This window comes from Acinonyx jubatus, chromosome D4 (assembly GCF_027475565.1).
Source record: "Acinonyx jubatus isolate Ajub_Pintada_27869175 chromosome D4, VMU_Ajub_asm_v1.0, whole genome shotgun sequence".
Classification (NCBI taxonomy): domain Eukaryota; kingdom Metazoa; phylum Chordata; class Mammalia; order Carnivora; family Felidae; genus Acinonyx; species Acinonyx jubatus.
Window position 1 is genome coordinate 32886779 of NC_069391.1, and position 27676 is coordinate 32914454.

Genomic DNA, 27676 nt, shown 5'->3' on the forward strand with positions numbered 1-27676 from the left:
CTGGATCTCCATTTCTCAATCTGTGCGATGCGGAGATTGACTAGATGAGGGGCAGCAGATAGGGTCCACTGTCAGAGGTCAGAGCCTCGAAGGGCTGAGGCAGAAAGGCTTTAGAGAGAACCATGGCCTTATGGGAAGGGTTGCTGTGGCTGATTGGTAATACCTGTCATGGGCCCAGGAGAGCAGAGGGGAAGTGTGTATAAAGTGTGTCACCGTCCTTGGCCTGGCTGTTCCTGGAGCATGACCTCTGCTCTGCGTTCCCTTGGCAGTCCTGGTGGAACCGAATGTCCAATCGGTTCCGGAAGCTCAAACTGATGCAGACCCTGCCCCGCAGGCTCTCCAGCAACCAGCCATTGCCTTTCTGTGATGAACCAGACTCAGCGCTGGACTCCACAATGAGGGCGGCCCCCCAGGACAAGACAAGCCGCTTGGGGCTTCATGATGTAGCCCCCACAGTGAAAGATAATGGTAAGAAAAAACTGCATGTGCTGTAAAATTTCCAGAACGGTCAAACCCAAATTCTCTGCCCTTTGTCCTACCTCTTGGGCTGATGTGAGAGGTGAGATGATACTGGAATGTGGCCCTGGAACAAAGTGGCTGGTGTGGGGAAGGAGAAATGGGCAGGGACACAAATGCGGTCAGCATGGTAGAACGGGGATGTTGGTGGCAAGGGTCCCTGGTTTCTGTCCCACACGCCCTGCTCAGGGCCTTGAGGCCAGAAACTGCCTCTCTCTTGCCTTTGATAGGTGATTTTCCCACCTATCAAACATGATTGATCTCTGGCACGGGAAGCGTTTAGAAATAGAACGAGTTATCTGAGGGTAGGAAGTGAGCTTCCCACCGCTGGAGGTATTCAACAGATTGGATGACTTTGCCAGGGCACTGAAGGTGATTCCCACACTGATTGAACAGTTGATCAGATCACACCCCTTCAAACAGACTCCCCACACCCAGCCTTGCTCCTTTCACAGCACTGTTTGAGACAAGCTGTTGAGCTGGGTGCATCACTGTCTGACCCAGCACGCAGGGCTTTATGGAAAAGCTGAAAACACGCTTTGAGACACCTTTTAAATGCTTTCCGTCTATTCAAGTATTGGATACCAATTACTATTAAATATTTAATCACTCAGGAGAGTTGGTTTTCCAGGATGAAGGCTACCCTGGTCACTCATCCTCATGCCATGAACTTGGGAGGGGTCATTTCAGGAAACTTCCATTTGTCTCTCAGGTCCCGGGAGCATGAGAGGAGACAAAGAAGATGTGTTATTGACAACCATGGTGAGTGTGGGGCTGTTCTAAAAGCATTTCAAGTCTCTACCAGTCATTAGTTGATTTACAAGGCTGGATGTGGACATGTGTCTCTCTTGGTGGTGGTCGCAGATGGGCTCGATAGCAACATGTGTAACAGTGGGCACAGCTCTGGCGCTGAGGAATTGGAACAGATGCCAGTCTAAACTGGGTAAGGTGGTGCTGGTGCTTAGTGGCCGGATGTAAGCCCTGGTTGCGTTCACAGGGAGGCAGCGCTGAGGACAGGGCTTGTGAGTAGGAATTGATGGGTGACAGCGGAGTCACCGTTTTGGTTTTGGGGAGTCAGGAGGAGAGGAGTCACAGAGGAGGCTGTGTTTCCAGCCTGAGAGGCCTCAGTCTCCTCATCTATGAATTAGAGATGCATCAGGATTAGTAACAAAAGTCCTCAAATAACTGGCATGAATGAGACAGCAGTTTCTTTTTCTCAAGTGCAGTTCAGGACGAGTATGTTGACACATGGTGTCCTTCTACCTGTTGGTCTCCCAGGCTTGGCTTCTATTATGAGATGGCCACCAGAGCTGTGGCCATTACTGCCTCCTTCTAGCCAGCAAGAATGATGAGGGGAGGAAAAAGTGGCCAGGGGCACACCAGGTGTCTTTCAAGAAGTTTCCTGGGAACTCACACGTCACTTCTGCTTGTATCATATTGGCCAGCATTTAGTCACATCACACTACGTGTGGGAGGCTGGGGGGCTGGGAAAGGAAGTCTCTGTTCCAGGTGGTTGTGTCCCGTCTAAATGCCAGGGGTGTCTACTAAGGAAGATGTGGAAGATGGATCCTGGGGGACATCTGGCAGTGTCTGACTTTAAGGGATGCTATCCTTCATGGCTGTTTCTTTGAATAAGGTTGTCCCCAGGAAGTGTTTAGCATAGTGCCTGGCCCAGAATGAGCTCCTGGTTACCTGCTGTATGATCTTGGACATGTGACTTCACCTCTCTGGGCTTCGCGTTCCTTTTCTTTAAATGAGGGTTGGGGTTGAACTCAAGTCCATTTAGCTCTAAGACCCTAATCTGGAGGCTGGCCAGGAGAGGGCAGTATTGGAGAGGAGAAGGGAGCCGAAGCATCCTCAGAAGGGGCTGGGCGGGCTGGGTCCTGACTGGGACCTGCTTTCTCAGCCCTGCCCCGCCCTGCCCTGCTCTGCAATGGGTGTAAATTGGTGTCTCTAGACCAGATTACTAAAGTGGGAGCTTATACTACCTGATGTTTGATAATCTCATTAAATAGCAGTAATTACTTTTGTATGAAAACAGATCTATTCTTGAAATTTTGGAAGATGCAGTAAAATATAAAGAAGAAAAATAAAATCCCCCTTGATGACACACATAATCATGACTGACATTTTGGGGTAGATAAGTTTTGGGTATTTTTCTAACCATTTTTTAGCATTATGAATATATTACGTCCTACATGATAATGGCAAATTCCACAGCGCTTACTAAGTCCCAGCTGCTACTCAGAGCACTTTACATATATTCATTCATTTAGTCCCCCTGGCAGCCCTGTGAGGTGGGCACTGTTCTATTCCCCATACTATGCTGAGCCTGACTTATTAACAGTTTGTCTGACCATCTGTTCCATGTCATTAAACACTCTTAGCCACATCACATCTAATGGCTGCATGATGCAACATTCTGTCCTGGGAACGTGCCTCACACACCAGTGAAGGCTTACCTGTTGGACTTCGGGGTTTTTAGTTTTTTGTTGTTGTCACGGATCTAATGAATATCTTTATGCCTCAGTTTCTCCCACTTGCCTGTTTCCTTGGGCTAAATGTCTAGAAATAGAATCTCTGGGTCAATGGGTGCAAATGTCATTGCCTTCCGGAAAGTTTGCAACAATTTAGACTCTGTCCCCAAGGAATGAAAATGTCCATCTGTGGTGGGTTTGTGGCTGCGGGCATCCTTAGTCCTCTTCCAGTCCCAGCCCCCTTGCTGGATGAGGTTGCTGAGGTCCGGGGGGCACGGCACTGTTCACAGATTCTCAGAAAAGCTCAGGAAAGCCAGGGTGGGACCCAGGATGCCTACCCTCCTGCGTTGGCACTTCCCTGTCCCACCTCCTCATGCCCCGTGGAAGGCACCGGTACGCTGGCCTACCCCTCGGCAGATGGAGGATGGCCAGGGAGCCCTGCCGAGTGGGCGTTTGCAGCCATCCTTGCGGAGATGCACGCCTGCCCGGCTCCCGAGGCAGGTTTAGCTGTGGGATGCCCTTCCCTGCAAAGCACCATCTGGCACCAAGTCCACTGTCTTTTCTTAATTAATGTTAGTGCGGACTGTGTGAATACTTTTCCTTGACAGTCCACCAGTCATCATTGTGTGGATTCTATGCTAACTCTAAATTACATTTTCAAAATACAAAATTACAGTTAAAAATGTCAGCAGTGGGAGGTGTGGCTGGACTAGGGAGAGTGCGGTGGGGTGGGGAAGAGTGTTTGCTGGGCTCACAGAGAGCCCAGCCTGGGCTTCCTGGTCCCCTGTGCCCTGTCCCTTCCTCCAGAGACCCCCAGCTCTGTACACACGTCCTGCTCCTCTGGTTGTCAGGCCTGCCTGAGTTCTTTTCCCTGGGCCTGCAGTGCCCTCTTCCCCATCCCCCCGGTGCCACCATCACAGCACACCCAGCATCCCTTGGCCTCGCTTCGGCTCCCCATCCCCTCTGTTTCCATTCTAGCTGCTGCAATGGTCCCAAGGGAAGCTGGGGGTTGGAGCAGAGTAAATGGGGGTATTGCTTGGTTGCTGGTAGAGCAGAAGATACCACATGGTTTCTGGCCGGGTGTGGGGATGAGGGGGTAGATGATGGTGCCATTCTCTGAGAAGCAGGAGAAACCTGGAGTCTTTCTTGAAGAGCTGGGAGCCTCCCCCCCCCCCCGGGGGGGGGAGCTTGTCTAACCCACAGCCTGTCTTTTTCAGCTTCGAAATGGAGCCCCCTTCCCCAGACTCCCGAGTGACAAGCTGAAGGCAGTCATCCCCCCTTTCTTACCCCCTTCCAGTTTTGAGCTGTGGAGCTCGGACCGGTCCCGGACATGTCACAGTGGGAAGGCAGAACCCATGAAGACTGTGCTGCCCCAGAGAGCTGGCCGGGGTGCCCCCGTGGGCATGGGCGGTGGGAGCACAGATGCTGTAAGTCTCCCACTGGATGTACTTTGACACATCACTCACAATGAAGTTGGGGTGTGTTGCAGGCAGAAGGGACCTCAGACCCGCTTATCCAGCAGGTTTCAGGCTTTTTTTTTTTTTTTTTTTAATGAGGGATATCCTTTTGTTTCAGTGTATCCTACAAAGGGACACTTTATTAACAGATTAAAATGTGGGGTGAAGGGAATGAAAACGAGGGCCCCTCTTCTCTGTCTTTTCTCTGGGGCCCCCAGGAGCACAGCCTGAAGACCTGATCTCATCTAAGCTTCCCTATAGTAGATGGGAGACTGGGACTCAGAGAGGGGAACCAGCCTGCTGCAGAGCACCCGGCCATGTGGCATGGGCCTGGGACCAGGAGTCAAGTTTTTGGTTTCTAACCACCTTCCACATTACATCATCGTTCAGGTCCATAACCAAGACTATGTGCACTACTGGTGTTTTCTTACACCCACAAGGAGTGTGACTTCTAGCCTTTTGCCTACAGTGGCTTCTGACTTGTGGCCCTTGCTGTGTCTCTGTAATGTCCTGAGGTTGTCCCTCTTGATGAGGGAACTTATCTCCATCTGTGTAGGCTGCCCACGCCGTAGATGCAGCAAATGGCAAACCGCAGGTGAGGACTTAGGACCTCGCCCTGCCACTGTGTGCCGAGTGATTAGAAGGACCCAGAACCCCCATCTCTCTCTGTAAAGATGGGGCTGACCCCCTTTGCTGCTGCCTCGTCTCAGTATCAAGTCTACAGTGGGAGAGAGCCTGGCCCTGGAGGTGCCTCAAGTGGGCAGGGCTGGTTTGCATTTAGTCTGCACTGTGGGAAGAGTTGAGTGATCCTGAAAGTGGGGTGATTCAGGGGGAACAGCGTCAGCAGATGAGGATGAACTCCCCTTCCCTAGGGGACTCCCCTCAGGCTGAGCACCAGTTGGCGAGGGCCACATGGGCTGGGGTGAGCCAGTAGAATCCGGATCCCTTCTCCTGTGGTCATGTACGTCCAGAGGAGGCAACAACAAACCGTAACCAGGACACCCACTCTATTGCAGACTCCTGTCAGGCCGGTTAAATTTCCATCTCTCTCCAGAAGCCCCGCCTCTCCTGCCAATTCCGGAAACTTCAACCACTCACCTCATTCCTCAGGCGGCTCCAGTGGGGTCGGGGGCTCCAGCAGGCATGGTGGGGAGCTGCATAACCGCTCAGGTGGGTACCAGGGGGGCCACTCCGGGGAGGCGGGAAGACCCCTTGGGGGTCTGTCCCCCCACCTCACTTCGCCCCTGCGCTTGCTCAGTGGACAGTCCCAGAAACAACGGCACACACCCTGTCCCCTTCCTTGGTGTGGCTAAGGGACTTTTCAGTGAATTCACGGTTTTGCCCCCAGAGTGGCACTGTTCAAACATGTGAAATGTTCACAGCAGTATGTGGCAGCTGGTTATTGCCTCACAAATGTTAGTTATTGGTGTTTTCCCGCTCGGATCCTCTCTAGCTCTCTAGAATTATTTCTTTCACAATAATTCGAGATTGCTGGTGGATTTGGGGAAACTGGGAGAGGGAACACGGCAGTCCACTCTGAATGCTGTGGACTGAGCAAGTTATTGGCACAGCTGTGGAGTGGGGTCGGTAAAGCTCCAGAAGGGGGGTCAGAGGGCAAGCAGGCAGCCCCTGTGTGGCTGCTGGAAGGGGCGGTGCTGGGGCTGCCGCGGGCGGGGCATCTGTGCCTTCCGGAGGCCGCACAAGCTGGCTCTGGCAGGGGAAAGTGAGGACAAGCTGATCGTGCCTGCACTGCCTCTTCCAATACCTCTCGCCATGGTGCCTTTGGCGTGTGATGACCTCCGCACCTGGCCACCTCTGGTTTCCACGCACAGGCCTCTTGTGGTCAGCCCTGACCCACAGCCGCAGAGGCTCAGGGGAGTCTGGGGAATGCTTCTCCAGCTCAGCAAGGTCAGCACACGAAGTCCACTATAGTCATGTTGCTGGACCCTGGACCCCTGAGGCAGTCATGTCTATTCCTCTTTCCTCAGGTGGCAGCATAGACAGTGTCCTGTCACAAATTGCTGCCCAGAGGAAAAAGGCAGCCGGATTATCTGAGCAGAAGGCCAGCCACCGGTCAAGTCCTGTTGGGCCAGCGCCAGGGTCCGGCTCATCTGAGCTCCCAGTCTCTCCTGCAGGCAGCGGCGGTCCCAGTGGCAAGGTGCTTGTTCTGTTTCTGTCTCCTGTTACACTCACACGTTCTGTCCTGATGTGGCCCACGTGCTGGGGAGCACAGGCACTGCCACAGTAGTGGGACGGCACTAAAGAGAGGCCCCTTCCAGCTGCTCGCTCCCGGGCTTTCTGAGAGGCTGGATTGTGCAGTTGCCGGGATCACACCCTGTGCCCTCGGCCCCCTACACGCATGGGTCTACCTCCCCCCTGACCTGCAGGGCACCTCCAGGTGCCTCGTTCAGCCTCGAGTTGTTCATTGCTTAGAGCAAAGAGGTGTGAAGTGTGGGAACAGGAGCAGACTACCTGGGATCGGGTCTCAGCCCCACACTTCAGCCTTTCGAGTAGGGCCTGGCACCTGGTGAGCCTGTAAGTGTCAGCTGTAAGTGCTGACGTTATCAGCAGTAGTATCTGTGGTCCTACCTTATTCATTCACTGTGCACATCTTTGGGGTGTCTGCTTTGTGCCCAGCACTGCTAGCAGTAAGGATCCAGTGGTGAACCGGTGGTTTGGTGACCCTCTCGGGGTGTCACTGCGGACTCAGTTTCACTCAGTGTGGTAAGAGCTGTCGTGGAGAAGGGAGGATGTTGTGGTGGCACAGATGGGGGCTGCTACCCAAGCTTGAGGGCATCAGGGAACCCTAAATGGGGATCTGAAGGATGAGGAGCTGATGAAAGGGGCAGGGCTGGGGCAGGGTGTGACACCGTTCCACTGTCAGGGGGTGACATTTGTGGCATTCCAGAGGGGAGGAGCTGCAGTCCTGCTGGTAGACAGGACAGAGTTGGAGTCTCACCTCACTGCCTGGGACCTTTCCTCCACTCATGCAGCCCAAGAGCAGTCACCACATTGTCAGTATCTATATGGAGTTTGCAAGGGACAGGAAACCCTCAATGCTTCTCTGTAGTGAGAAGTCTTTTAGTGTCTATAGAGTCTGACCCTTCTAGCTTTTGAGCCCCTCCACCTGGACTGATTGCTGGAATGACCCCCCCCCGACCCCCACCAAGTGTGGGTTCCTGACAGTATAAATTGGCTCCTCCTCAAGGTGCCCCTCTCCCTTGGTGCAGTGTAGCCCATTTCCTCCTCTGAGAGGACCCCATGGCCAAGCACTGTCCCATTCTTCATATTTTTTAGATGGCTTGAGCTTTTTCCCGGAGAAAAGTTAGGTCACCTGAAAGCCTCACCCCTGGGCCCTTGCCCAGATGTGCCTCCAGAGACTGCTTTTTTAACGGATGTATAAGCAATAGTCTTTATTTTCTGCCCACCACTGTTGGTTATAGAACTTTTTGTTTTTCAAAGTCCCTTTTGCAATCAGACATACAGAATTAGGTTCCTTTGCTTCAGAAAAAGTTTCTCTCCCTATGCATTAGCATATTTTCCATTATATTGAAAATTACTTGTGTAATAGGACCTGTGTAATTAAGTTCCTTTTAGAATTCAGCTCTAGAAAAAAAAATGTCTCTACCAATACTTTCGTACATTTTCTTTCTTCATATAGTAAGGATTATATAATTATTGTATTTCTCTTTTTGCCTTTGCTGCTAGGAAACTCAGAGCTACTAATTAAAGTAAGTCTTCTGGTGTGAGCTTTGATATCGTTTTCCTCTTCTCTGTTGTTTAAATTTTTCTGTTTCTATTTTGATGATCTTACTAGATGTGTTGGATATTATTAGCTTTCCTTAACTGGTGTTAAAAATAGGTAGGTGTCTAAGTTATAAATTATATCAACCATTGTCTCCCTTGAATGCATTTATTATATATAATCTATGTTTAGGTATATTCCAATGAAAGGAGATTGTGTCCAAAGATACACTCAGGAAACAAACCGAGGAAACAATCCAGGTCAATGACACCTGATATTCTTAACAATATGCTGTAACCTTGGGGCGCTGTCTAAAAATTCAGGTCTCTGGGTGCCACCCAGGATAACTGTATGAGACTCTTCAAGATGGGATCTGAGAACTCTGATTTTCCCCCGAGAGAGTATTGTAATCAGCCCAGCCCAGGGCTCTTAGAAACCACTGCCCTAAATCAAAGGGCACAAGGGGTGGGCTTTCTGTCAAAGGCTCCAGCAGCAAAATGAAGACATGAAGTGTTTTTCAAAGACTCCCTTAGGAAGAATTAGAAATTAGCATTCAAAATAGGAGCCTACTGAATCTGGTTTTCATACTTTGCTTAAAATAAGCACCACCGTAATGGTAGCATATTCACAAGGCATGGCTTCTAGCATGTTCACGAATCAGCCTGAAGCGAACCTGAGGAGGCACAGAATCAGGGGAGTCAGAATGTGTGTCGGTGCTTCCCAGACCTGTGGAAGCTCAAAGTCCCGCTGAATACATCAGCTCTCTCTTCTCACCCTAAAGCTTAGTGGTTTAAAACAGAAAAGCGTTTCTTTAGCTCCTGAACCTGTGGGTTGGCGGTTTAGTCTGAACTTAGCTCGGTAGTCCTTGTGGTCTGGAGGGATCACTTACACATTTGGCTGTTGGCTGGAGTGACCAGGATGACTGGGCCATGCATGTCCACAACAAGCTTAGATGTGTCCTCATGGCAAGAACCAAAGGCATGAGTTGAAAACCAGTCAGGTTGTTGAAGCAAATCAGCACACCCACTGCAGAAGAACACACAAACACACGTTGCAAAGGGTATGGATTGAGGGAGGGGTGGAGATGACACCATTAACAAGATCCGCTATGTGGGGAACATAGGGAACAGTTCAGATATTTTATTAGAGCATCCCAGATAATCATATTTATCTGCCCCTCCACAATAATGCTCCTACAAGGTCCAGAGTATCATGTTTGTTTGCTTCGGCTGGGATAGATCTGTTTAGTATGGATATACTAATTATTTCCTGCCTAATCAGAAGCTTTGTTATTGAATGTCTTTGTTTATAAAAAAGCAGAAGGAAGAATTTATCAACAATATAGGCAGCTAATTGACAGTCTTTCAAAAGCGAAGAGAGACATCTTGTTCCACTCTGGGATGTAGTTAGGAAGAGCATGAAGGCTTAGCAGAAGGAGAGATGTACCCACTTCCAGGCATTAAAACTATTTATCTTAGTCTCTGCTATCCTAGTCAAAATGTTCAATTTTACCAAAAAATTATAAGACCTACAAAAAGACACAAAACAACTGCACACCCAAGAAACAAAGCTGTCCTCAGAATTTGATTTAGATACGACACAGGTGTTGGAATTACATGACCATGAATTTGAAAGAACTACAATTAATTGTTAGAGGCTCTAATGGAAAATTTGATGTGCAAGATCATATAAGTAACTATTTCAGCAATAGAAACCCTAAGAAAGAAGGAAAATTCTAGAAATACAAAACTTGTAACAGAGATAAGGAATGTCTTTGATGGGCTCCTCAGTACCCTTGACACAGCCAAGGAAAGAATCCGTGAAGTTGAAGACTGGGTAATAGGAATCACCCAAACTGAAACACAAGGGAAAAAATAAGTTAAAACAAAAATAGGAACAACAAAAACAGTAGAATTATATCCAATGTTCTTACATACAGGTAATAAGAAGCTCTGAAGAGCAAGAGAATGGTAGGACAGAAGGAATATCTTAATGCCTGAAAATTTCCCCAAATTGATGATAGATTTCAAAGCACAGATCTAGGAAGTTCAGGAAATTCTCACTATAGAATAAATCCGGAACTCTCACTATAGAATAAATATAAAAAGAATACACCTAGCCATATCCTATTTAAACTACCAAATAACTCAAAACTCATTAAAAAGCAAATTTAAAAAATAGGCAAAATATCTGATACTTCCTCAAAAATATACAAATGGTAAAGAAACATGAAAAAACGTTGAACATTAACTACTGGGGAAAATGCAAATTAAAACCACAGTGAGATAGCACTAAATACCTGTTAGACTGGCTAAAACTTAAAAACTTTAAAGAAACAAGTGCTGATGAGCATATGGAGCTCCTAGAACTTCAGTGCTCAGGGCAACGTGATAACAGTACCGCCATCTTGAAAAGGTTGGGCAGTGTTTGATAAAACTATATACTTACCCTATGAACTGGCTATCTCCCTCCTAGGTCTTTACCCAAGTGTATTTTTAAAAAGTATTCATGCCACAATCTGTCTGTGAATGTTTATGGCAGTTTAATCCATAATCACACCAAACTGGAACCATCACATCAACAGGTGAACGGGTAAACTAACTGTGGTACATCCACGCAGTGGGACACTGCTCAGCAGTGGAAAGGAGCACACTGTCAATACATGCAGTAACTTGAAGCAGTTTGCTGCACCAGACCCAAAAGTCTACATGTTGTGTCATTCCATCTATGTGACATTTTAGAAAAGACAAAAACATAGGGATGGAAAACAGATCAGTTATTTTCATGGGTTGGGATGAGGGAGAGATCAAATACAAAAGGACAGGACGAGGGAATTGGCTAATGGAGCTCTTCTCTATGGTACCCCCACCTCTGTATTTGTCAAAACCTGTTGAATCATACACAACAGTTATTTCTGCTGTATGCAAATTAAAAGAACAAACAAACAGTATTGGCCAGGAACCAAAGAGGGAATGCAGACTACAACGACATACCTAACTATATTACAAATGACTGACATAACCACACGTTGGGAGATGGGGGGAGAAAACTAGGTCAAGGGGATATGGTGAGGCCTAAGTAAAAGACATAACCATACCCAAACACTGTATCCTCGTTGATCGTTTGTTGTTGTTGTTCTTATAGGGATGTGGGTTTAATTCCGAAACCACTTTATTTATACATTTTGTATACATGTACACTTTACACATATACTAGGGTTGAGCAAATAAGTAATTATAATGAGCCCAGTTTTTAACTGTTAGAGATTGAACCAAAGGGGAAATATTAGAACAAACCCCATGGATATTGGATTGTTGTCAGAGGAATCGGTACGAATGCGTGGTTGTAAATGTGTGTGTGTGCGTGTGTGTACACACAGATTTATATGGAAGTAAGCCAGGCTATGTGGATGCATGGCTTAGTATACTTTCCTGTCTGTCCACTGAGAGAACGTAGAATCAGTGATATCCCAGTAGCCACGAACAGCCTAGTACCCAGATTTTGGTTCCTAAATACCATGCTCCAATAAAAGGGACCAGAGCCTTGGAGAAGTGGTTTATTCCAGTACTGGGTCCATGGAGATGCAAGATGAGCCTGAAGCATTTTGTGGTGTCAGAAAGTAAGGAGATGCTCTTAAAAAGAAACAACAACAACAAAAAGATGGACATGGGGAAAGAACATAGGAGCCAACCTGAAAGATCTCAGTGCCCCAAACTGGAATAGTTTGAACGACTGTAAAATAAATCGCAGTAGTGATTAGATTATAAAAGAAATGTCCACGAGCCCATACTGCTAGGAATAAATAACTGAATAAATGGGGGAAGTAGTATCTCTTCCATCCAGAATTCCAGAAAATAAATGTGAAAGGAATAGGGGAAATAGATCTCCTATCACTAGAACATCACAGTAGTAATTGCTATAGACAAGATCGACCAAAGAATGCCAAAATTAGTGGGAGCAACAAGATATTTAGCTCAAAATATCTCCTCCCCACCCCAAATATTTGTTAATTATAAAGAGAAATGGTATCACTTCACAATGGAGAAACCCGACACACACCACCTCAACTAAGTGATCAAGGTTAACGTTATCAATAATAAGAAATGGATGCTGTGTGACCCCGGGCATGATGTGGTAGGAATGGCTCATTACCTCTGGGGTCATTAATCCAAAACTCCATAAACAGATCTAATTATGAGAAAATATAAGACAAACCCAAACTGAGGGATGCTTTGCAAACACCTCAATTCTTCCACAGTGTCAAGGTCATGAAAGAAGGAAAGACTGAGTTGTCACAGAGGAGGTCAAAGAGACATGGCAAGTCTATGCAGTGTGGAATCCTGGACCGGAACAAGGACATTAAGTGGAATAACCAGTGAAACCTGAGTAAAGTCCATAGCTTACCTAATAGTACTGTGCCACTGTTAACTTCTTAATTTTGATGATTGTGCTACGGTTATGTAAGATATTAACGTCAGGGGAAGCTGGCTGACGGATACACAGGAATGCTCTGTTCTATCTTTGCAGCTCTTCTATAAGTCTAAAAGTATTTAAAAATAAAAAGGCGCTCTTTTTTTTTTAACTAAATGACACACACACAAAGGGGAAAAATGATGTGTTCTTTGGTGAGAAGTTGGAAATGACTGGTTTAGATGAAGGAACGTCAGGAGCAGAAAGGGACCTCGTGCATTTATAAGCCACACTTCCATTTAGAGCTGCATTAACTGAGAGGTAAGGGGACTTGGCCAAGGACACGGTGCTGGTAGCTCTACGGGCAGGATTAGTACCTGACTTCCTGGCTCCTCAAGTGCCACTTTTTCCATCCTACCCCCTGCCTCTGTGCTCCAGGGCAGGATTTTCCTGTCCCTGTTCCAATAATACTGTTTCTGCTTTGCATGTTTTTTTTTTTTTTAAGTAGATTTCATAGTCCTGCTTAGATATCTTGCTGAGTCAGCTATCACCCGTGTTCCCTGTCGGGTGTCTGTTTTAATCACTTCTACCCTCCAGGTGATGGCTTACGTATTTGTCTTACTCTTTTCAGCAGAAACTGGAGACGAGCAAACGGCCTTTGTCTGGAACTTCCACTACCTCCAAAAGCACCTCCCCCACACTCACGCCCTCCCCTTCGCCCAAAGGGCACGCGGCCGAGTCCTCTGTGTCCTCCTCGCCCCATCGGCAGTCCAAGAGCAGTGGGGGCTCCAGCAGCGGCACCATCACAGATGAAGGTGAGCCCCCCAAGGTCCCAAAACGCCAGCCTTTCCTCTTTGCCTCTGTGACCTGGAAGGTGCTGTCATTGCTATAGCCATCCTAGGTCCTAGGTCATTTTTAAAATTTCAAACAAAAACACCTGTCTCCATTCTTCCCCGATTCTGCCTTGTATTTTTGTCTTCACTTTGCTAATCGTCCGGTAAGCTCCCTCAAAATGTTTTTGAACTTAGTAGAGTTTCGTTTACGTACACAGACATACACTTGTAGAAATGCTTCTCCAACACCAGTGATGTACCTTTCCCTGAGCCTTGTACAGATCAGAATTCTGTCATCTGCAAGTAATGCAATCTCCACTGACACTGCTTTGAGCAAAAGCAAAAAACATAATTTGTTGGCTCATATAATGAAAGTGTCCAGGGTGTGCTTCAGGCGTGTGTGGATCCAGGTACTTTGGGAGTGTTTCCATATCTCAGGTAGGCTGTCTCTAGGCGGTGGCAAAGTTGTCCCCCATGAACTTCAGGCTTGCTTACTTCTCCTGCTAACTTAGCAACGCCAGCAGAAAGAGTGCTTCTTTCTTAGTAGGTCCAGCAAAATCCTGGGGTAAACGTCATTGGCCTGCCTCGTCTCTATTTATAATGACGGGACATTTGTGTATCCTTGACTGTGCGTCTGTGGCAGTGGAACGTGCTGATTGACTGGGCGCAGGTCACATGTCTGCCTTTGTAGCTGGGCTCAGGGTCTGCCCTGCTGACACTTTGTAGATTGGGAGCAGGAGAGAGGGGACTCCTCAAAGGGAAATCAAAGTGCTGTTTCCAGAAGGAGGAGGGGAGGGATGGTGGGCAAGCAGAAACAGTAGCTGTCCTCTGTAACCAGGAGAACTTTAGAACCTGTGTGGGTGAAGTGCAGGTCCCTCCCGTGGGGAAGATGCAGAAAGGAAGATGGAGTGGAGGAGTGCTGGGAGGCCCCAGATAAAGATAGGAAGATATAAAAGACAAAAGGAGATGAAGAATCCTGTCCCTTGAACTGCCCTCTGGTGGTCCTGGCAGTGAGGGGGCGGGGGGAGAGGGGGAGCAGAGTTATGGGGAGAGATGGGACCCAGGCAGGTGCAAGCCAAGTAGTAGTGTTCAGAGAGGAGAGAAATGTCAGGTGTGCCAGGGCCTCCCAGACACAGCTGCAAGTGTCTCCCCGCAGCTGCCTGGAGGAAGGTGCCCAGCAGGTGATAAGCGCCCAGCAGGTGATAGGTTGAAATCAGCCTCACAGGCTGTGGTCTGGACTGAGTTGGTAAATGCATGCTGCCATTGGCATCCTCTTTATTTGGGGGCTGCTTTTACTGTTTTGTGATATCTAGTGCAACCACGTATAAAAGCTTCAGAGATTCACTAGCAACCCTGTTCCTCCCTAACCGTGTTTTCTACGTGCAGTCATGAATTCTCCCACCTTGGAGGCTTCCAGGAATCCAACTCTTAGAAGTTCAGTGAGGTATTTGTACCCCCCCACTTTTTCCAAAAAAGAGGTGAGACCGTGGCGGTCTGTATGCACTGTCCATGCCCACTCTTTTCCCTCTCTCTCATTATTTAAAAATGTTTGCAAGCCCTGGTTGGGATAAAAACAGAAGAGGACCTGACCGCAATTTCTTTTTAACTTCTCTGGTGTAGAAAGCCTAGTTTTCCCCTCCAGAGTTCCTGGGTCTGGAGGCAGCAAGACCTTTGTCCCGTGGGCATGAGACTATCAAAGGACAGACCTGCAGTCCATCCCCAGACAGCTACTTTTTATGACATTCTTCTGGGAAACACTTGGCCCCAGTCGAGGACCACACGCAAGCCTTTGCCCTGCCCCGTCTTTCCTCCTGCGGCCCCTCCGGCCCCCTCTATGGGGAGTGGTGAAACCTGTGTCCCGGGTGCCTTAATCTGTGCTGGGTTAGCTCACAGTCAGGCTGGGGATTCAGCTGCATTCAGCACAATACATTTAAGTAAATAAATGGGGTCAAATCTGTGTTATCAGCCAGGCATGGAGTGCCATGGCACAGGCTTCACTGAAGAGCAGGCACTCAGGCCGGGCCGGTGGGCCAGAGTCCATCGTTGAATCTGCAGGAGATGTATAAACCAGTGATGAAACACAGCCATTATGAGTCAAATTACAACAACAACAACAAATACATAAAGAAGCCAAAGAAAAGAAAGAAAAAGTCAAATTATATGAGCTTATATAATTAAATTATGTTAAATATAAAGGTATGGGGTACTTAAAACAAAATGTTGTTATTAATTTATTAGTACATTTTGCTAATACTTGTGCTGTTTATGCCGTAGGAATACTATGTCATGATGTGCTACCACACACGTCCCTTCTCCGTTCCACTTTCAGGAACATTAGTTGTGTTGTTAGCCTAAAATCAGTCAGGAGCAGGGTATTGACTCCGTGACATCAGCAAATGCCACCAATCAGAGGTCGGTTTACTATCTCATAGACCATCTAGATGTAATCTGGACAGTGATGGAGAAAATGCCCATATTGCAGACGAAGGTTAAAAGTGTGTCTGTCATATTGTGACTAGCACAAAAAAATTGCAACAGTGTTCTTCCAGGATTTTAAAACCATTATCTCATTCAGCAGAGTTGCTCACATGAAATTCCAATATGCGTCTTCATTGTTTCATTTCCTCTTACTTGTTCCCATCCGCGGAACTCCCCAGCGGCATCCCTGTTGGAACTATACTCATTGGCTGTGGACTCAAGAGGAAGGGAAAAATCAGTGAAAGCGTTCAGTGAGGTGCCTCAAGTGCAACGCAAGCATTGGCTGCATGGGATCTATAAGAAACAGTATTGTGTAGTTTATTATTATACGTAAATTGTGTGCTATACATCCTTTATATCAGTAAAATCTACAGTAAGCTTACGTACCTACCTCCCTACGTACATTTTCCTTCAGAGAGCCGGTTGCTAACCATTTCCCGGCCCTCCACTACGGAGGAAGACTGCGTGTGGCGGGAACAGCCCGAGCAAAGGTTTGGTGCCACGGAGCAACAGTGGGTTCAGTGTGGCCTGGGACTCGATTCATCTCGTACAGCCTAGTGCAGTAGTACTCTTCCGTGAAGCCTTTTCTGGTCCTTCAAGTGGGTCAGCTGTCCTCTCTGTCCCCAGACCCCCTTGTCGATGCCCCTCATCACAGCGCTTGTCACCAAGGAGAGAGATGGTGGTGTGTAGCTTCAGGCCTGGTAGCTGGACCACTGGTGTGAATTCCTGCTCTGCCGTGGACTGGCGGCATGATCTCAAGATACGGCAGCCACGCTTTTCTGCCTTGCTTCCTCATCTGTAAATGGAGACACTGATAGGATCGTTACGGTCATTGTAAAGAGCAAATGGGTTACCTATGTACAAGGTGACTGATGGTGCAACAGCTGTCACCCTCATCATTTTATCTTCCCAGCCACGCTGAGCTCCTTTACAGCTTGGACCTTTCCATCCTTGTACTCCCAGCATGTAGTAGGCGTGTTGGTATCCACTCTTGAATGAACGAATTAAAAAAGGAACTCGGGCGCCTGGGTGGCTCAGTCGGTTGAGCGTCCGACTTCGGCTCAGGTCATGATCTCGTGGTTTGTGGGTTCGAGCCCCGCATTGGGCTCTGCGCTGACAGCTCGGAGCCTGGGGCCTGCTTCGGATTCTGTGTCTCCCTCTCTCTCTGCCCCCTCCCCCACTTGTGCTCTGTCTCTCTGTCTATCAAAAACAAATGTTACAAAAAAAAAAGGAACTCAGACCTCCTAATCTCCAGTCCCTCTTCTGTGAATTGCACCCACTGCCCCAAGACCTTTGTATTTGCTGTTCCTTCTGCCTGAATACTGCCTCGTGATCTTTCCCTTGGTATTACACAGTTCACTCCATTTACTGCTCAAATGTTACCTTATATAAAGGAGACCTTCCCTTACCACTCTCTATAATAAATAACGTTCTCCCATTCCCTGTCATCTTCCCCTGCCCCCTTCCATCCTTCCTCAGTGCCTTTGGCCTGGCAGCCTGCTTATCTGTTTTGGTCTTTATTGAGTCCCTAATGTCTGGACTGGTAAATCCCTGTTGAATGTGTGAATGAATATTTTTTCAAACTATCCCCCACCCCCACCCAGATGCTAGTCTTGTCTCCTTTCTTCACCCTCCCTGCTCTGAAATCATGATATCCCAAATCTTCTGTTTTCTCCTGCTCTGTGCCCCTCTGGCTCTGCTGTTCCACTCAGATGTGTCTGTCCTTCCTTCAGGAAGCCCACAGCCTCTTCACACTGAGCCAAACTCCAGTTCTGGTCTGAAGCCACCTGCTTGTTCTCTTAAGTTTGTTCTCCGCCTCGCTGACAACTTGCTGGCATTAGCATTTGCTGCAGGTGCAGCTACCAGCAGTCAAGAAATCATAATTAAAAACCATTCTTGGACAGAAAGTGGAGTTTTAGTCCTAGCAGCTAGAACTCTGAGAACTTGGGGGTTGCAGCCATTGGAGGGTCAGCCTGGGCACACACACCCCCATGTTTGGAGTCTGGGGAGACGCCAAGGGCCTGCCCTGAGGGGAAGTATGGCTCGGACCCACCCCCTGCCGCATTCACACGAGTGCAGCTTAGATCTGCTTTCTGTGTTAGAGTTTCTTGTGACATTTCATTTGAAATAGGATTGCCACTGTTTTATGAAAGTTTGAAGACCACTGTTCTGACGCCTTTTGCCAAATTCTAAAATATCTTTTCACATCTTTCCCTCTTGAAGATGAACTGACTGGAATCCTTAAGAAATTATCACTTGAGAAGTATCAGCCCATTTTTGAGGAGCAAGAGGTAAGGATGTTATTTTTGAATGTCCATCTAAATCTTACCATAAAAGAAAATGGTCTCACACATGTGGGTGTTCATCCTGCAAGCCTAATTGATCTCTCTCCCTGAGACGGCAGGCGGAATTTGTGTTCAGCACACTTAGTGCAGTTCACCGCAGCGAGATCCCGGGACCTTATGGCTTGTTCTGTTGGAACAGAATTTTGTGGTCTCGAGCACCGCTCTCGCTAGTGAAGTTCGTGTCTGTCCTGCACGCGCTTCTGTCGAAGGTGATTGACCGGCTTTCAGGTTTAAAGAGGGTCATAAGCAAATCCTAATGAATCTATGCTAAGTGTCTGCACGTAGGCTCTGTGTTAATCTGAGTGCTTAAAAGCACTCACAATCACATTTTTTTTACAAAAAAAAATACTGTTCTGCAGTTTGGCCGTTTCTCAAAATGTTAAACATAGAATTACCATGTGACCCAGCAATCCCACTCCTGGGTATATGCCCAAGAGAACTGAAAACATATGTCCACACAAAGACTCGCACACGAATGCTCACAGCCACGGTATTCCTCATAGCCACCAAGTGGCAAACAACTCAGATGTCCATCAGCTGGTGAATGGCCAGATTTGTTAGTGCTATACAATGGAATATAATTTGGCCATAAAAAGGAAGGAGGCACTGACACGCTACAAAATGAAGGAACCTCGAACACATGATGCCGAGGAGAAGCCAGTCACAAAAGGCCACATATGGTATGATTCCATTTATAAGACGTGTCCAGAATAGGCAACTCTGTAGAGACAGAGAGTAATTAGTGGTTGCCAGGGAGTGGGGGGAGCACAGAACGGGGTAGGGGGGAGTGACTGCTTATCTGGGGGTGGGTTTCTCTTTGCAGGTGATGAAAATGTTCTAGAATTGAGTGTGGGGATGGTTGCACAGCTCTGAATATATTAAAAATCATTGGATCATACACTTCATTTTCTTAATTAAAAAATTTTGTGATTTGCACATAGTTGACACCCAATGTTACATTAGTTCTAGGTGTACAACGTAGTGTTTGACAAGTTTATATTTTATGCTGTGTTCACCACCAGGGTAGCTACCATCTGTCCCATCACGTCGCTAGTACAGTAGCATTGACTATATTCCCTATGGGTTGTATACTTTAAATGGGTGGATTGTACAATAAGTGAATTATATCTCAATAAATTGTTTAAAAAAAAAAAACTTCTGTTTTGGCCAAATAAAACTCCTCTGCAGGCCCACTAGCCACCAGGGTATCACCATTGGTTTAGAATATTCTGTCTGGTTTAGTACATGACAGCTGTCATAATTACAGTAGCAATCAAAACAACCACTCAGTGTCCCTGACAGGCTTGTGATGCTATTGAGGAGTTTGTACTTGGTTTTAAGAAGCAGACAGAGTGCAGTGGCTTCCTTCCTCCATGTGCTTTTCTGCCACATCCAGTGTGTCCTCCCTGCGACTTTGGCATTTTAAACTTCAGTAGTGACTTTTTCTCATCGCCAAGAAGTCTTCCCTGTGTGCTGATGGCTGCCTGCTTTTGTTTCATCCGTTCCATACCCTCCTGGAGTATACAGAGAACACGTCTCCGGGGCCATGTCTGTTTCACAAGGCAACGGTAGTTCTGAGTTCTTGGCTTCCTCCCAGTTTTGGAGCTGGCATGTCTGGGGCATACCTGTCACTCACCATCCTCCGGTTCTTGCAGTTGTCCCTTGTAGGGAACTGAGGTATGTTCCAGATGAAATGGGAGGCTTTCAGAGTTTTAAAGGGAAGGCGGAAAGCGGACCATGCAGATTTGCTGTGGTCTTAACCCACCCACCTGAAAGTCTCCACGGTCTCTGGGGTTGGGAATGTGCAGAGTCCTGAGACAGCACTGTTGGAAGGGGTGCTGGGAGCCAGTGGCCAGAGGGTTTCTGTGTGTGTGAGGTACTGTGAGGCTAGCTGAGCCAGTGCCCTTGTTAGGAGCCAGCTCAGCAGTCCCCCCGCCCCTGTGCTTAGCCCCTCTCTGGACAACATACGAGCTAGGTAACACTATGTGAGATTTGCTGTCTATCCACCCGGAGACCCCATGCTCCTTCGAAGGCTTTGATGGGACTCAGGTTTTAACACCCTTGATTGCCCCTGCCCTCACCTCCTCACTGATCCCCACAGCTGCAGGGCACTTGTTAGTCCCTTAAGAAATTCCTTGAAGAACCTGGCATACAGATAGAAATTTTCCCTCACTTCCAAGGCTGGTAAAAATTTCTCCCTATTATTATATGCTTTTAGTCCGTGTTGAGAATTTGGAAGAGGAATGAAGTTAATACATTTTGTCATCTTGTGATTTTGAAACTGAAGACAGTCTAGTAATTTTCATTTCTCTACTTATATTAGGATGGATCTGGCTGCATATATTGGAAAATCCCCAAATAATAGTATCTTAAACAAAATGGAAGGTTTTTTTTCCCCCACAGAAAGTTTTGAAGTGAGTCATCTAAGCTCCTTCTAGCTTCCCTGCTCCACCATCACTAGGGTGTGTGGCCCTCATCCTCAAAGTCCAGTATGGTTGCTAGAGCTCCGGCCATTACATCCACATTCTAGGCACCAGGATGCAAGGAGATGGAAGCAAAAAGACACATGCTCTCCTTTTTTAGAGAGACTTCCTCAAAGTACCATAAACCTTCTTATATCTCATTAGCCAGAAGTTTGTCAATTGACATACTCATATGCAAGGGAAACTCAGAAATATAGTACTTTAGCTTCATGGAAATGTGCCTAGCTGACAACTAGGATTCTATTACTAAAAAAAAAAGTAGGGCATGAATATTGAAAGGACACAGATGTTTCTGCCGCATCCTGCAACCCTTCAGAAGTATTCACATGAGGAGAATTCAGTCTCTGGCTTCTCCACCTAAAATGAGCTGTGAGGATTTGGCAACCCCCAGGGCTGACAGAGGTCAGAGACTGAGAAGATCAGTGCAGATGGGGATTCAGTAGAATATTGATCGATGTGGTCATTCAGTCAGCAGATGCTACTCAGGTCGCTGTCCCCTACCAGTCCCTCTGCCAGCACCTGACCCTGGGATAGGGAGAAACACTCAGAGCATTCTGGGAGCCCAAGGAAGGGGCCTGTAGAGTGAGGGCCAGAGGAGACCTCAGCTGAGCAAAAACTGCGCTTTGAGGGAGGGGAGTGGGGCTAGAAGGGCACCTGGGAAAAGGGAGCAGACATGTGCAGAGAACCAGCAGCACTTTGGCCTGGCCAGGGCCTGACTGAGGCTGGCACCTCTGGAGCAGAGAGGGCCTGGCCAGCATGGACGTGACCCTCTGAACCACAGTCTGGAGGCAGACGAGGGCCAGCAAGATCTCTGGCCTGTGGCGTGGATGGCGGCCCAGGGTCGGTAGGGGAGTTAGGGGCAGACTCACAGGGAGGGAGACTCCAGTTAGAAGGCCGGGATGGGGAGGCCCCGGGCAAGAGGGCAGAGAGGTGCTGAGGAGCTGGCTGTGGGGACAGGCTGGGGGTGGGTGTGTGGGGAGAGGGGCGTGTCTGGCACTGCCAGGGGCAGGCAGTTTCTGTCAGAACCACGCCATCTGTCCTGTGAGGCCCTCCGTCCCGTGTGAGCTGTCATGTCCCAGAGAGACATAGGGAAACGGATAATGCCTGTACCTCAGAGAGCTTGGGGCTCGTAAGGGAGCAGACCCTTCTCCACCAGCTCGCACCTGGTTCAGGGTTTTGTTGTTTTTTTTTTTTATCCAGTAAAGTAAAATGATGGTTAAAATAGAGAAGGAAAGATAGGAGAAATTTCTCAGAAAAAAAATTGTGTTATTTCTACATACATCAAATGTCTTGAAGAAAAATTTTAAAAATCTTGTTCAGTATCTAAGGGGGAACATAAAACAAAGCCTGCTTTTAAAGTGAATGGCTAATGTGGCGGGGGTGGGGGCTGGCACCTGGGTGGCTCCATCAGTTAAGTGGCTGACTTCAGCTCAGGTCATGATCTCAAGGTTTGGGAGTTCGAGCCCCGTGACGGGCTCTATGCTGATAGCTCAGAGCCTAGAGTCTGCTTTGGATTCTGTGTCCCCCTATCTTTCTTCCCCGCCCCCACTCATACTCTGTCTCTCTCTCTCAAAAATAAATAAACATTAAAAAAAATAAAGTGAAGGATTAAGGATTTTCAAAAAGTTACAGAAGTTTTTTTTTTTTTAATTTGTTTTAATGTTTGTTTATTTTTGAGAGACAGAGAGAGAGAGACAGAGCACAAGCGCGGGAGGAGAAGAAAGAGAGGGGGACACAATCCGAAACAGGCTCCAGGCTCTGAGCTGTCAGAACAGAGCCCGATACAGGGCGTGAACTCACAAGCCGTGAGATCATGACCTGAGCTGAAGTCGATGCTTAACTAGCTGAGCCACCCAGGCAATTTTACTTTAAATGGCACCAGTATAATATAACATAAAACGATAGTATCTTTATAATTTATAAATGTAGTTTGCAAAGCTTTGCGTAAACTTCCTGTAGAACCTACAACCACCTGTAAGTGAGATGGTGAGAGAATTCGTATGTTTCAGGTGGGAAACGGAGGTGAGGTACATGCCCGGGGCCCCCAGGCAGCAGGTGGGACTTGAGGCTCTGTCCGTGTGTGCCTCCTTGCCCTGGCATGGGCTGGAGATGAGACTGGGGCAGCCAGAGCCCTTCCACCTCTCCCAGGTGACTGCCATTTTGGGGTCTAATACTGGAGAGCCTGTACAGATGACAGAACCTGTTCATTCTTAGGGAGCATCAAGTGCTATTAACAAGGAGGCTGCTGCCCTGGGGAATCCCGGGAGGGAACACTGGGACGGCGGCTGCAGCATTATAGGGTGACATGAGCCCGTGGAGAAGAGCAAGGACTCTTGGGGCCCACTGCCTGGGTTCAAATCTTGGCTTTCACTGACTCATCACGTGACTTTGGGAACTGAATCTCTCCATGCCTCAGTTTCCCTGCCCCCAGATGGGGAATGGTAGTATACTCACCTTACATTGCAAGGTGTACACGACTTGGTCTGTGTCTTCCCCATCCCCACCTGACAGTGAGACCCCAGGACAGATCTGGGGTGTGTAGGGCTGTCCTCCACCCTGTGTGTGTGAGGGTGGGTGTGCTTGCTTCTTCCAAGCCACATCTGACCTTAGAAGGACAGACTGCAACATATCCATTGTATAGCAGGGAGGCCCATTAATTTTTCGCCTGGAGCTGAGGCCCAAGCAGGAATTTTAGGATTTCACCATTAGAAGCCAAGGGTCGTATGGCTTTGAGTGGCCCTTGTTCTGAGCCCTCCTCCGCTTCAGTTCTCCATGGCCCTTCTTCCCTTTATCGCTTCTGCTTGTTTATTTTCTCTGTCTTTCCACAGTCTGCATCTCCCTTGTCTTCTGGGGGGAAACGTGGTGAGTACCGCCATGTGTGCACCTTTTCTGTGCAGCGCCCGATATCATCAGAAGTGCAGCAACATTGGAGCCAACTTTCTAACAGCGGATTTGGATTTGCACCGCTCTGGCCACCCACATCACTGTCTCGGAACTCTCCTTCCTTGTTAAATGGTCATGGTCTTTCCAAAATGCACCTGTCCTGAAATTCCCAGCCCTAGAGCTGAGGAGAGTTAGTCCTTCATAATACTTTCAGCTAAACTTTCATGATAAAGTCAGGAATTGGAAGTAGTAAATCATAATTAACTCACTACTAATAAACACTAATAGTCCATAATCAAGATATTTCTGTTGTGGTTGGAAAAAAGAGGTGTGGCGTCAAGCAGATGGTAGCAAATCCCCCTTCTCTCTTTCCAGGTGGATATGGAAGCATTCCTCACGCTTACCGATGGCGACTTGAAGGAGCTGGGTATTAAGACAGATGGGTCCAGGCAGCAGATTTTGGCAGCAATTTCTGAACTGAATGCAGGCAAGGTATTGTTCTCAATCTTTTTTTCCAGTGGAGAGCTTCACTACCTAGGATCCCAGGCCCTCAGTGTTCCCAAGGATGTTTCTGGTCTGATTTCATCTCCTCTAGAACGTCTGGCAGAGGATGGCCCCCTGTGCATGCTTCTCATGACCGAGCACTCACTGCCTCCCTGTTCCTCTTCCTGTCCCTTCCCATAGATTCAGCTAAAATATTCCCTGTGGTAATTTCAACCCACATGGCTGGGTATTGCCCTCCAGTGTACAATGGAAACAGAGCCCTTGTTTAATAGGGGCCCTGGAGTCAGGCCCACCTGGGTGTGAACCCACTCCTCCCCTTACTTGCCGTATTACGTAGAAGTCGTCACCTCTCTGAGTCTTGCTTTCCTCATCTGTTGAGATGGCCAGGGACACTGGGGCTGTTGCCAGCGCCCCTGGTACACACAGACCCGTCAATCGCTGTTGTTGCTGGCATCCTGCATTTTTATCTAATGTTAAATTTCTGTCTCATCAGCTTTAAACTAAAGATGAACCATGCTCCCCACCCCCCCAAAGGCATACATGTGAAAACAATTAAAAACCACCACTCACTTTGCACACCTTAGTAGGACAGTTGCTGTTGGGCTATTCAAGCTCCCTTGAGCTTTGCTTTTTTCTCTAACACAGGATGGACTTTTCTGTCTCACTCCAACAGTGTGTACAACTTGCTTACCTGTTGCTTTCTCACGCTTTGCCTGACGGTCCCCTTCTTGTAAGACAGTGATGCCATGTCTGGGGTTTTGCCATTACAGATAGCAGCATAATGGATGTCTCTGCCTTGCTCCTTTTTCTTCTGTTGTTTTGTTCCTCAGGCTGTGTTCCACAATACGAGGTTATGTCAGAGAGCGTGACCGGTCTCATGGTTCTTTGTGTGTTTTGCCGGGTGTGCACGCAAATATTGAACAGACTTAGAGCACCAACAGCAAATAAATATTCATGTAGCACTTTATCATTCACAAGACACTTCACGTACATTTCCCCAGTAAATCTGAGGAGGCCGTGTCCTCACACTTCCCTTGTCCGGCTGGCTGCTGGCTGGCTGGCGAGGGAGCAGAGCCCCAGGGAGGGAGGTGTGCCCAGGTGGAGAGGTGGGCGGGAAGGCGAGGCAGGACCTGCACCCCGGTCTTCTTCCTGTGTTCCCCCAGCACAGAGCTGCATGGGGGTGGCTCCGGGTCTCCCTGCCGGGGTCAGGGGTGGTGGTTTTTATTGCTGCCGTCGTCGTCGTTATTTTGCCTGTTCATAGGCTGTGAGGGGGTCCTTCGGAGTGGTTCGGTTGGCAGTGCTTCCAGCGCTTGCGTTTTCCTTTAGTCTTTATTGTCTGTTCTTCTTCTGCTGTTAGTAGCCTGTTCCCAAGCACTGCTCACCTGTAACGTGGGCCTGGGCCGCCTCCCTTTAAGACGGGGAAGTTGAGGCTCAGAGACGGACGGTGAGCCCTGGCCCCCAGCCAGCACCGCTTCTGCTCCACTGTAGATGAGGAGGGGAGGGGGTGAGGCTGGCATGGGGGCTGCAGGAGGTGGCCAGTCTGGGCTGGTAGGAAGGGCACACCCGGGTGGCTCATGGGGCACCGATCAACTGGAGCAAGCACTAGAGTCTTTGGAGCATTAATTCGTCCTGAAAAATAACCCTTGCCTCTCCGCCGTGTCCCAGGCACTCTGTGGGTGTTAAGCACTGAGCACACTTTGTGCCCAGCCCTGCTCTGAGCCTGTCACATCTAGTCGTACATTTAACTTCACGGAAGCCACTGAGGCCAGTTCCGGTTCATAGATGGAGGAACTGAGGCACAGAGCAGTTAAGGAACTTGCCTAAAATCACATCATTGGTAAGTGGCAGAGCCAGAACTGGAACCCAGAGTTTGTGTGCTGACCACTCTGCTCCCTGACTCAGTGCTCATTAAGGAGAGCTCCGGACTTCAAGTGGGGGCTGGAAAGGCAAGGTCCTGGAAGACATTCCCCAGGGAGTGGCAGGAGGGCTGGGATCTGAAGAAAGATGGGAACCACGGGGTAGAGGGCTAAAAGAGTGCAGACCAGGAGGAGGGACACACATGTGCAAAGACCCTGTGGTGAGAGGGCGTGTGGTGCATCTCAAGAACTAAAAATGTGTGTGGGGCGCCAGGGTGGCGCAGTCGGTTAGGCGTCCGACTTCAGCCGGGTCACGATCTCGCGGTCCGTGGGTTCGAGCCCCGCGTCGGGCTCTGGGCTGATGGCTCGGAGCCTGGAGCCTGCTTCCGATTCTGTGTCTCCCTCTCTCTCTGCCCCTCCCCCGTTCATGCTCTGTCTCTCTCTGTCCCAAAAATAAATAAATAAACGTTGAAAAAAAAAAAAGAACTAAAAATGTGTGGAAGCTGAGAGCAAGAAGTCTGGTGTGAGGGGAGGCCGCAGGGGACAGATAAGGCCCTCAGGGTGGCTGAGGGGGACCCAGTCAAGTAAGGGCAAGGGCTTTGGGGAGGAGGTAGGTGAGTGATGTGGATGTGGCTCAGGGGTTACAGGACCCTTCATGCTGTGGCCTCCAGGGGCCAGATGTTCGAGCCAAGGAGAGGAGGGTGGTGGGGCAAGCCAAGCCGGTCAAGCAAAGACAGGTAAGGTACCAGATGTAGGGCCAGTGAGGACCATGGAAGCTGTGGGGGGACAGGCCAGGAGCTGGATGCCGCTGGAGCCCGGCCCAGGGCGTGGTAGATAGTAGCTTCGAATGCTTCCAGAACCTCCCTTCTGCCCTTGGCAGCCATGGCCTTTGTGGTCTGGGATCCCAGATAAAAGGCAGACTGGGCTGGCTTGAAAATCTCAGGAAGCTTAACTGCTGCCATAGAGTGGAAGAGCTCAGGTCCACTCCACAGGAGAACATTTTTCTTAATATTCGTACAAACTGGGACCTTTTTTCTTTTTCTCTCAAATTCATTGCCTCCATACTCTATTTCTGTGACAGTCTGCATCCTGTACCAAACAAAGCCCAGTCTAGAGAAGCAAAAGGCAGGACAGCTGGTGGTGGTGGTCTTGGTTCGGGCTGTATGACAAAGGACCATGTCCTGGGTGGCTTGTGAACAACAGGAATTTATTTCTCACAGCATGGAGGCTGCCAGCATGGTCGATATCTGTGAGAGTCCTCTTCCATATTGCAGACTGCCAACCTCTCATTGTGTCCTCACACGGCAGGGAACAGGGAAGCCAGCGCTGTCTTCTTATAGGGGCACTGATGCCATCATGGGAGCCCCACCCTCATGACCTCATCTAAACGCTATCACCTCCCAAAGGCCCCACCTCTTCGTACATCACACCGGGGGTAGGGTTTCACCATATGAATTGGGGGGGCGGGGGGGACACATTCCTTCCATAAGAGTGATATTTGGGGGCACCAACTGATCAGCTCCCAACCAGGAGACCTGGGTGCTTCCAACCTGCCAGACTGAGGGTCTGCTCTGTCCCAGCCACGTTCTTCCCACGGGCAGCGCCCACCCTCAAAGTCAGGTGATTCCGCATGGAAACGGGTGCAGAGCGAAGTTCTGAGCCACCAAACAAAGTCCTGTGGAAGTGAGC

At 48.5% G+C, this 27676-nt stretch overlaps 1 protein-coding gene across 26 annotated transcripts in view; it reads left to right on the forward strand.

Annotated features, from left to right (window-relative positions):
- Positions 1–27676, forward strand: part of ANKS6 (ankyrin repeat and sterile alpha motif domain containing 6) — a 69793-nt gene that overhangs the window by 13581 nt on the left and 28536 nt on the right. For 16 of the 26 annotated variants that reach the window (XR_008291084.1, XR_008291091.1, XR_008291082.1 and 13 more), the window contains exons 7-14: positions 270–468; positions 1229–1278; positions 4211–4420; positions 5467–5620; positions 6439–6608; positions 13237–13420; positions 18140–18207; positions 24003–24119. Coding sequence is in view for 4 of the 26 variants with exons in the window: in XM_027039528.2 (XP_026895329.1) it covers positions 270–468; positions 1229–1278; positions 4211–4420; positions 5467–5620; positions 6439–6608; positions 13237–13420; positions 18140–18207; positions 24003–24119 (1152 nt within the window). In the remaining 22 variants the exon portion in view is untranslated. Of the gene's footprint in view, positions 1–269; positions 469–1228; positions 1279–4210; positions 4421–5466; positions 5621–6438; positions 6609–8158; positions 8182–13236; positions 13421–18139; positions 18208–18320; positions 19027–19657; positions 19939–23572; positions 23607–24002; positions 24120–27676 lie in introns of those variants that run through there. The other 10 variants (XR_003413997.2, XR_003413996.2, XR_008291092.1 and 7 more) reach the window with 8 other exon arrangements.